Raw genomic sequence first — 11,108 nt, 5'->3', positions numbered from 1 at the left:
TCACCGCCCGCGGATTAGGTGCGAGGGCACAATGACCTACTACCCTCCCGCACGCGCTCTGGCCCCGCCTACCAGCCCCTTTCATTGAGAAACCCCTTAGCGATCACGTGAAACAGGCATGCTGGACTCGTGACGTCGACCAGCGCAGACCAATGGGAGCTTCTGTTTATATGAAGGGGGAGGGGTCACGGAATATTCTCTCCCCCGCAGCCAGCCTAACCCCGCCCCGGCCCGCCGCCTCCCTCGCTCTCTAGCTCGGGTCGTGAGCGCCGGGCTAGAGCGGGAGGCGGCGCCGCTCCGCGCTGCTGGGAGGGCCGCGCCGGCGACTTTCTGCAGACGCACCTCCGCCAGCTTTTCGTCGCCACCTTGGGTCCCTGTGCGGTTCCAGTGCCGGACCGAAGCCGCCGGCCGTCGCGGGCGGCCAGGTCCGCGTCCTGCCTCAGCGCCCGGAGGACATGCGGGAGAGAGAATGAGCCAGAGGGACACGCTGGTGCATCTGTTTGCCGGGGGGTACGGCCCAGGCGGGCGGGTGGACTCGGGCAGAGGGGCTGGGCGGAGGCGCGGGCGAGGGGGGCTCGGTCCGCAGAATGACGGGGTGCGGCCCCATCGGGGAGGGTTGAGGGGATGAAGCCGAGGAAGGACGTGAGGTTTGGGGCCTGCGGGGCTGGGGCCTGAGGGCAGGCGGAGTTGGGGCCACGCGCCGAGGCCTAGCGGGTGTCTGCGATGCGGGCCGCGGCAGGAGTGCAGCTAGCTGCGGGCCTCACGTAGGTTGCTTGGCCGGGAAGCTGGGGATGGAGAACGGGGCGGGACGTGCGGAGGCCGAAGACAAAATGGGCGCCGGGCCTGGGCCGCCTCCTTCCCTTCTGCCGCGCGGGCCACGGGGCCTCCTCAAGCCGCTCAGGCCGCGCCGCGGCCTCGAGCCCCCGATTTCCGGGGCGGCCCTTGGGGGTTCCCGGCACTAGATAGGCTTTGGTATTCTCTCTCCCGCGGTAGCTGTAGGTTTCTAGCTCTTGGAAATTTCCCTTCGCGAGTTTCTCCAAGGTTATGAGATGCGGTGCAAAAAGCGGCCATGCCTCCGAGGTCGCATTCTTTGGAAAACCAGCCAGTCCTCTGCTGCACCCGCCGCTTTGCCTTTTTTTGAAAGAGAAAGTCGGGGGTGGGGGTAGGGACAGGTCAGAAGCTCTGGAGGTAACTAGTGTCTTACAGGGTTAGGACGGAGCCTGAAGTTTTAGGTTGTCAGCTGATACTTTGTTGAGCCAGTTTAGGTTCCCTTTCGGGTTTGTCCCTTCCAAGTTATTTGAAGAATCGTAACAATTTTAAGTTTAGGATCATAAAGAGTTCTATCAAAAATGGCTACGGTGAATTATGTTGAGGCATAATTTTTTTCTGCCTATATGACCATTTAAAGTCACATCCCCTTAGGCCATAGTTTGTTCTTTAATCAACCTTTTTAAGAATATTAAATTGATGTATTCGCAGCTCTACTCACAATGTCTTCATTTGAGTTGGACATGTGGACTCTGTTGCCAGTGATGCCATTCCTTGCCTTGTGGCACATTCATTGAACGTTTACTGGACACCAATTGTGGGCCAACCACTGCTCTGACATTTAAAATGTTTCTTTTAACTCGTGAGACCCAATTTAGGCAAAGTTTGCTTTACACATCGCTGATTCATTTATTGGTAATCTTGGCAAATTCAATCAATTTTTAAAAACTCATTGGCCATGTAGATGTAAAGATGCCTCGTTATGCAAATAATTGGATTCCCTGTGGTAATTAGATCGCTAGCAAACGCCTGAAAGTTAGGAGACTGCACTACTTCTGGCCACTATTTTGAATGAAAAAATGGACAAGACCTTTGATTTTAATTGCTTCATCTATAAAATGTGGAAGACATACTATACGATCTCTAAGGCTTTTCTCTATATGTCCTAACATTTCTATTACTCTGCATTTGAGATTCATATATCAAGTTTTCTTAAATGCAGGGCATATTTACTTGAAATATTACTTTGATTGCACTAACTTCCCAGTTTGGTTTAGGATCAACTTTGTTATTATCACTTTTTTATTAATACATATAAAGGCCTTTCTGGTTAGCTTTTTCTTTAAAAACAGGAATGGAGAGGGTTGTTTGTTTTTTAAATATATTTTTATTGGTTTCAGAGTGGAAGGCAGAGGGAGAGGGAGGGAGGGAGGGAGGGAGAGAGAGAGAGGAGAGAGAGAGAGAAACATCAATGATGAGAGAGAATAATTTATCGGCTGCTTCCTGCACTCCCCGTATTGGGGATGGAGCCTGCAACCCGGGCATGTGCCCTTGACCGGAATTGAACCCGGGACCCTTAAGTCTGCAGGTCGGTGCTCTATCCACTGATCCAAACCAGCCATGGCAGGAATGGACAGTTTTTGCAGCTTCTAAAAAATAGATGTAGGAGCCCCTCCCTGAAAGAACCTAGCCTGTGCAGGTCATTTACAGTATTAAACAAGATACTGGGATGTAGGGTCTGACATAAGATAGGTACTCAGCCTTGTAAATTCCCTTCCTTTGCATGTTGTCTTGATTTTACATTTAAATGCACTTGCATAAGTCACTCTATAAAACCTGGCTTATCGATATGAGAGAAACATTAGAACTAGGGAGGATGGTAAAGATCATCTGTTTCATCCCCTTCAAAATACAGAAAAAAATACTGAAGTATGAAAAATTGACTTCCAAGGTCAGTTTTCCATACATGTAAAATGAGATGTAAAGAATCTCTAAAGATTCTTCCAGCTCTTTATTATATAAAATCAATTCTGTAGAATATTCTGGAAGTCTGCATGCTAAGCATTGTGGAAATGTAAATCAGGCTGCTTCCGTGACATTGTTCTTAATTGAAGATGTCTAATTCTCTTATACCTCACAGTGGCTTACATAGGCAAGCAGTTTTACATGTTCTTCATAGAAAACTAGATTTCATTTTTTAAAAATCCTGATAGAATCAAGTAAATTGGGAGCTAGGAAATTTAGTTTTACTTTAATAACAAGGTAGTTAAAAGGAAAGATCTTTTTTTTTTTTTTTTTAAGTTGTTTGCCTGGGCAAACACAAGTATCATTTGGGTTAAATTATGAAAACACAATATATTTTAAAAGAATTAAGTAACTTTTCATAGCGACATTTAATCTTAGACAAAAATTGTCTGAATGTGGAGCCTTTGGATTGTTTTCCTGATTATAATAGTATTTATTGAAGTATGTGTTTATCAGGATCTCAGATTTCTAATAGCCTAGTGGCTGTATTATTAAATCAGGATCATTTGAAACAGACCAGCAGCACTGGACCTTGTGTCTGGGTGACATACTCACATGCATAACTCGTGCTTTCTTTAAGACACCCTTTGGTCCCATTATGTTTTGCCAGAGTTAACATTCAGAGTTTGTAAGGTCATTGGTTATGTTAATTGAGTTTTGGAGGCAACTCACAGCATCCTGCAAAAGGATGTGTCAATAAAGTTTAATTTCACGTTTAATATCACTATATGTCTCTATATGAATATATAAATATGAAATATATTTTTTAATTCTTTAATAGAACTATACAATGTCTAGTATTGTGTCAGATGTGCATATGTCCACCAAGAGGCAGTTCACTATTTTCTTTCCTATTTGAGAGAGAGATTGTCTCAAATGGGAGGACTACACCTTCAACACTTAAGTTGTTGAATTTTTTCCTTTGTAGCTTCTGTGACAGAGTGTAATGAGTAATATCTCAAATTATCTAAAAAACTTTGTTGTTATGGAATTAATCTATCCATTCATTTATTCAGTAAGAAATTCCCACTTGGGTGTCAAATATGTTGATTCTGCAGAAATTTGTTAAATTACTTTACCTGGTTCTTTGTAAAATCAGGGCAGAAGTAGAATACTTAAAAGTATAACTAATGTGGTTTATTTCCACTTAGTTTTTTATTAGCCCTACTTCCATAATTTTACCACCTTTTCTTTTCCTTGTAAAAATGCATTCTTTAATTCTAATAGATTACAAGACTAAGGGAAGTTACTTATCCTAATGTAGAGTATTCTTGAAACTATTTTCGTGTAAGTGTGTTAGTGTAGTGCAGCCAGCTGGGTCATGGACCACTGAGAGTTCCCAAGACCCTTTCATTGGTCTGAGAGGTTAAAGCTATTTTCCTGAAAATACTAAGACACTATTTGCTTTTTCACTGTGTTGCGTTTGTACTGATGGTTCATAAGCAATGATGGGTAAAACTGCTGGTTAGCATGCATCAAGGCAGTGTTGCCCTGTTGTACTAGTAGTTGTTGGCACTAGCAATTTAAAAAACAGTTTCACTTACGAATGTTCTTAAAGCAGAAAAATTAATAGTTTTATTAAGTCTTGACTCTTGAGTGTACTCATCTTTATTTCTGTGTGACAAAATGGGAAATACGAATAAAGTGTTTCTGCATACCAAAGTAGTTTTGTAGTTGCTTCAGTCTCAAGTTGAGCTAGCCTCTTTTTTCATAATCTTTCTTACTTTAAAGAACAGTTAATTGACTGACTATTCAGACTTGACTACTTGGCAGACATTTTCTCAAAAAATGAAGGCAGTGGGCCTGTTGATTCAAGGAAAACCAATGACAAAACTTTTGCCATATGACAAAATATGAGTTTTCAAGCAAAAATATGGTTTTTGAAATCTTGGACTGACAGGAAGTGTAAATTTTTAAATTGCATAATAAAATGTATCAACACTTGGAAGACCTGAGTAACTCAGTGAACCAATATTTTTCAAATGATCAGTGCATGATGTTACAGAGTCATGCATGGATAAAAGATTCAAAATGTAAGATAGACTAATGGATTTTAATGTAACTGTGTAAAGTTTATTGGTATAGTTCAGATTCCAATTGCAACTAAGCTTTAAGAACCTACCACTTGTCAGTTTTAATGTAGAATTGAAAAATACCCATAATTATATGAAGAGGTGGATTGAATTATATCATTAATTAAAAGGTGTTCATTGCTAAGGAAAAAAATGAAAAAGTGGAGCAGGATAAAAGGGAATAGTGGGAGTGCATTTATTTATTTTTTAGAGAAAGGAAAGGAGAGGGAGAGAAGATAGAAACATTGGTGATAGAGAAACATTATCAGCTGCCTCCCTGCATGCCCCCTACTAGAGATGGAGCCCACAACCCGGGCATATGTCCTGACTGGGAATCGAATCAGCATCCTCTTGGTGCGTGGGATGATGCTCAGTCCGCTGAGCCACACTGATTGGGCCTTAGTATTTCTTTTCTTTTTTTTTTTTTTTTTTCAAAACTTGAATCTTTTTTATTTCGAAGTCCATTTTCTTTTTTTTTCCTCTTCTAATTAGTACTTTTATTTATTTTTTAATTTAATAAATCTTTATTGTTCAGATTATTAGAATCGTTCCCTCTTTTTTTCCTCATAGCACCCCTCCACCCGGTTCCCACCCCACCCTCTGCCCTTACCTCCCCCCCAGCTGTCCTCATCCATTGGTGTACGATTTTTGTCCAGTCTCTTCCCGCACCCCCCACACCCCTTTCCCCCCGAGAATTATCAGTCCACTCCCTTTCTATGCCCCTGATTCTATTATATTCACCAGTTTATTCTGTTCATCAGATTTTTTATTCACTTGATTTTTAGGTTCACTTGTTGATAGACATGTATTTGTTGTTCATAATTTTTATCTTTACCTTTTTCTTCTTCTTCCTCTTCTTAAAGAATACCTTTCAGCATTTCATGTAATACTGGTTTGGTGGTGATGAACTCCTTTAGCTTTTTCTTATCTGTGAAGCTCTTTATCTGCCCTTCAATTCTAAATGATAGCTTTGCTGGGTAGAGTAATCTTGGTTGTAGGTTCTTGCTATTCATCACTTTGAATATTTCTTGCCATTCCCGTCTGGCCTGCATAGTTTCTGTTGAGAAATCAGCTGACAATCGTATGGGTGCTCCCTTGTAGGTAACTGTTTTTCTCTTGCTGCTTTTAATATTCTCTCTTTGTCTTTTGCCCTTGGCATTTTAATTATGATGTGTCTTGGTATGGTCCTCTTTGGATTCCTTTTGTTTGGGGTTCTGTGCGCTTCCTGGACTTGTAAGTCTATTTCTTTCACCAGGTGGGGGAAGTTTTCTGTCATTATTTCTTCAAATAGGTTTTCAGTATCTTGCTCTCTCTCTTCTTCTGGCACCCCCATAATTCTGATGTTGGTACACTTGAAGTTGTCCCAGAGGCTCCTTACACTATCTTCATATTTTTGGATTCTTTTTTTCTTTTTGCTTTTCCGGTTGAGTGTTTTTTGCTTCTTTGTATTTCAAATCTTGAACTTGATTCTTGCGATCCTCTAGTCTGTTGTTAGATCTCTGTATAATATTTTTTATTTCAGTCAGTTGGTCCTTATTTCTAGTTGGTCCTTTTTCATATCCTCGAGGGTCAAGCTAAATTTATCAGCCTTTTCTAGAAAATTCTTGAAAAACCTTATAACCGTGGTTTTGAACTCTATATCCAGTCATTTGCTTTCCTCCATTTCTTTCATTTGTGATCTGTTTCTTTGTCTCCGCATTTTGGCTGCTTCCCTGAGTTGATAGAGTGGCTTTGTGTGCTAGGTGTCCTATAGGGCCCAGTGGCTCAGCCTCCCCAGTTACCTGAGGTGGACACTCTTGGTGCACCCCTTTGTGGGCTGTGTGCACAGTCTTGTTGTAGTTAAGCCTTGATTGTTGTTATCACTGGGAGGAATTGACCTCCTGGCCAATTGGCTGTGAGGATCAGCTGTGTCTACATTGGGAGAACTTCTGTGCTGGAGACACCCTTATGAGACTAGACTTGCAAAAGCCTCTGTGCTCAGCTTGGATGGGGCGGAGTCTCAGGGTGGAGCAGACAGCATTGGTTTCCCGTCAGCCCTGCCCTAATAGGCCCCTGTGTCTCAGTGCCCCGTGGTATTTGCTGCAAGCCCCTCTGAGAGAAAGCCGCCCTCAAGTTCTTCCCGCTGCCAGACCTTCCAGTTTCTCCCCGAATGAGTCTGGGTCCCCAGAGTCTCGCCTGGAACTGGAGTTCAGTGCAGTCAGGAGCTTTTGTCTCCCTCCGGCTTGAAAAAGCCAGCCACGTACTCAATTGCCAGTCCTCTCCGTGCGCACGTCTCAGTACCTCTGCCTCCTGCAGTTCCTCTGAGTCTCAGTATGCTTTTCTCTTTCCTTCTAGTTATAGAATTTCCACTCAGCCAGCCTTCCTGTGGTTCTGGATGATGTCCGTTTTGTCTTTTAGTCGTAGTTTTGAAATTGTTGTGCGAGGCAGCAGTTTAGGTGTTTACCTATACCGCCATCTTGGTTTCTCCCCTTAGTAGTATTTCTTAATTTGACTAATGCCCTAATTAGGAAATTACAGTGGGCTATATTACCTGCAGACAGAAAAATGACAAAGTATTCAGTCTATTCACAAAGCTAACTCTGCAGTTGTCTGACAAAATAGGTTTGCTTCAAATTAATACATATATTTCTAAAGTACATAAATATATATACACACAAGCACACACAACAGCATATATTTTTAAAATACATATACATACTGTATATATACACCCACATACATATACACCCACACGCGCACACACATACAACAAACAGTAATGTGGACCCAATCAGTATAGGTTTTGTCCATTTATAAATTACCTTGCATATTAAAAACAAGGGTCCTGCTCTATACATGCTCAGAAGGTTAAAATCAAGGAAATATGTCTAACAACTACAGTCTTAGAATCCTAGTTCTTTTCCATGACCCACCTTTTCCTGAGCAGAATCCTGGGGTGCCTTGAGTTCCTCCCCTGGTGTGGCTAGTAAAAGTCCGCTAGAGCCAGAGAAAGCAAAGATTCAGCGTTGCTCCGCAGCTTGAGGCCATCCGGTTGATGGGGTTTTGTGTTTATGCAGCTGACATAGGGACTGATGACTCTTGGTGGCAATATGGCTGAGACTGACTGATTGTGGTGGCAATATGGCAGAGACTAATCTTCTTATTCATACCTAGTGAACAATTTCTCTTAACTCCTATCCCCTTCACCACCACCCTAAACTTCTTATTCCTATGTTGATATAACTTGAGTGGGGGAGAGCACTTGGGGGCCCCCAGAGGCTTCTTCTTTCTTATAAGACATATTTGCACTGATTTTGTGTGTGTGTGTTTTTATTTTAACAAGTCTTTTGGTTACACTATGCCTGGCTTCAAAACATTTTTTTTTTTAAATCTCCATGCTGCCCTGACAGGTTTGGCTCAGTGGACAGAGTGTCGGCCTGTGGACTGAAGGGTCCCAGGTTTGATTCTGGTCAGGGGCATGTACCTTGGTTGCAGGCACATCCCCAGTAGGGGGTGTGCAGGAGGCAGCTGATCAATGTTTCTCCCTCATTGATGTTTCGAACTCTCTATCCCTCTCCCTTCTTCTCTGTAAAAATCAATAAAATATATTTTTTAAAAAATCTCCTTGCTAAGTAGCTTTTAGCCACTGTTTTACTCAAGGGATCATAGGCCCTTAAGTAGTTAGAACACCTGGCATGCCAGAATTTTTAAACAGTTCTAAATATTCCCTAATATCAGTGCATAAGAAAGCAACCTTGGCCTTCTTATATCTTTAAAATGTATGATAACTGCCTATAACTCTCTAAAATGAGCATTGATCCAGGTAGTTTCACCAAGATTATATAGTTTAGGTGCTCTAACCTGGATATCCCAAGGTTATGTGACATTTAAAGTATAGTGATTCTTAACCGTAGAAACTGTCCATCTAGATTTCTGTTGTTACAGAATAATGAACTTCTGTGCTCTTCGGCTATCAAGCTTGACTGTTCTCTCTTTGCTAATCAAAGCATTTAAAGCAATGGAGTGAGCAACTTAACTATAACTTTTTATTTTAATAGTAAAAGGTCCAAGTTAGTCTTTATTAGTAGCACATTAACTCATTGGCCACATTACTGGACCAGAGGGACTCTCGATCACTTAGAAGGCAAGAAATAAAATGACGGCTTGCTTTAAGGCACTTACGGTGGGGATTGTGAGGAGAAATATGAAAGGAAGTTTTGATTGTAGAACCAGTGAGACTTGAGGATAGTTGGATATCAAAAAGCCTCTGTATCTCTTTATCTCATTTGCAACTAATGATTTTCAGCCCTCAATACCTCATACCTAGATAATTATAGGAGCTTCTTCACTTGGCCTTTTTAAAAACTGTGTGTATGCCCTAGCCCAGGGGTGGGCAAACTTTTTGACTCGAGGGCCACAATGGGTTCTTAAACTGGACCGGAGGGCTGGAACAAAAGCATGGATGGAGTGTTTGTGTGAACTAATATAAATTCAAAGTAAAGGAGCGGAGGGGAGAGCAAGAGAACCCTCTGCTCTTTCGGCTCCGCGGGCCAGATAGAACAGCCGAACGGGCCGCATCCGGCCCGCGGGCCGTAGTTTTCCCACGGCTGCTAGCCGGTTTGGTTCAGTGAATAGGGCCTCGGCCTGCGGACTGAAGGGTCCTGGGTTCGATTCCGGCCAAGGGCATGTGCCTGGATTGTGGGCTCAATCCCCAGTGGGGGGCGTGCAGGAGGCAGCCAATCAATGATTCTCATCACTGATGTTTCTATCTCTCCCTCTCCCTTCCTCTCTGAAATCAATGAAGAAATATATATATATATATATATATATATATATATATATATATATATTAATTAAAATATTAGAGCCCTAGCCTGTTTTGCTCAGTGGATAAAGCGGCAGCCTGCAGATTGAAGGGTCCCGGATTCTGGTCAAGGGCACGTACCTGGGTTGCAAGCTCAGTCCCTGGTGCCACGTGTAGGAGGCAACCAATCCATGTGTCTCTCTCACATTGAAGTCTCTCTCTCTTGTCTCTCCCTCTCCCTTCCACTCTCTCTAAAAAATCAATGGAAAAATATCCTCTGTTGAGGATTAACAACAAAAAATTAGAAAACAAAAACATTGGTAATGGATTCAATTAAAACTATTGTTAAAAGTCAAACAAAATACATATGTGGACTAGAATGGCCAATGAGCCACCAGTTTACAGGTTTTGACTTAGAAAATAGGTACACAAATTTTGGTCTCTGGACCAAATTTGCCTGCCACCCGTTTTTGTATAACCTACAAGCTGAAGATGTTCTTAACATTTTTAAATGCTTGGAGGAAAAAACCAAAAGGAGAATAATATTTCATGACATGAAAATTACATGAAACTCAAATTTCACTGTCCATAGATAAAGTTTTATTGGGACCCAGCCACAGTCATTTCTGTATCTATGGCAGTGCATTATACTTAATATTATATACTAGTGGCCCAGTGCATGAAGGAGGGGGTTCCCTCAGCCCAGTCTGCACCCTCTCCAATCAGGGACCCCTTGTATTAAACTCAAAAGTTATATATGGATTTTTAAACTACATAGGGATGGGAGTTACTGCTTCTAACCCCCATATTGTTTAAGAGTCAACTATAATTAAGGTATCGGAGAGGCCAGTGTGGCTGGAGCAGTGAGAAGGTGAATGGTAGATGAGGTCAGAGGGATCAATAAAGAACAAATTGTATAAGATTTTATAGGCCATTGTGAGGACTTCGGTTTTTATTCTGAATGAGTTAGGAAGTCTGGAAAGTTTTTAGCAGAGGAGAGACTGATCTGACTTAAGTTTTCAATACAATTAAAAATACAGTGGCTTCGACCAAGGTGGAAATGATGAGAAGTGGTCAAGATTCTGATTTTTTTTTTTGAAGTTCTGAGTAAAAAGACACTTACGTACTATATACATCATTTTTTTCATGGGGTCCAGTGAGTCCCAGAAATATCAACCACATTCTCTAGTTAAAAACCCCTGCTGTTTTTTATTTTTATTTTTTTTAAATATATATTTTATTGATTCTTTACAGAGAGGAAGGGAGAGGGACAGAGAGTTAGAAACATCGATGAGAGAAACATCGATCAGCTGCCACTTGCACACCTCCTACTGGGGATGTGCCCGCAACCAAGGTACATGCCCTTGACCAGAATCGAACCTGGAACCTTCCAGTCCGCAGGCCGACGCTCTATCCACTGAGCCAAACCTGTTAGGGCACCCCTGCTGTTTTTTAAAAAA

At 42.1% G+C, this 11,108-nt stretch overlaps 1 protein-coding gene across 1 annotated transcript in view; it reads left to right on the top strand.

Moving 5' to 3' along the window:
• Positions 1–254: 254 nt before the first annotated feature.
• The window catches only part of SLC25A36 (solute carrier family 25 member 36), a 37,641-nt gene continuing 26,787 nt past the window's right edge, over positions 255–11,108 (top strand). Inside the window, exon 1 of the mRNA XM_080671705.1 lies at positions 255–510. Within this exon, the coding sequence (XP_080527831.1) occupies positions 470–510 (41 nt within the window). The 5' untranslated portion in view covers positions 255–469. The remainder of the gene's footprint in view (positions 511–11,108) is intronic.

This window comes from Plecotus auritus, assembly GCF_963455305.1.
Source record: "Plecotus auritus genome assembly, chromosome: 6".
NCBI classification, from domain to species: Eukaryota; Metazoa; Chordata; class Mammalia; order Chiroptera; family Vespertilionidae; genus Plecotus; species Plecotus auritus.
This window is presented reverse-complemented; position numbering and strand designations above follow the sequence as displayed.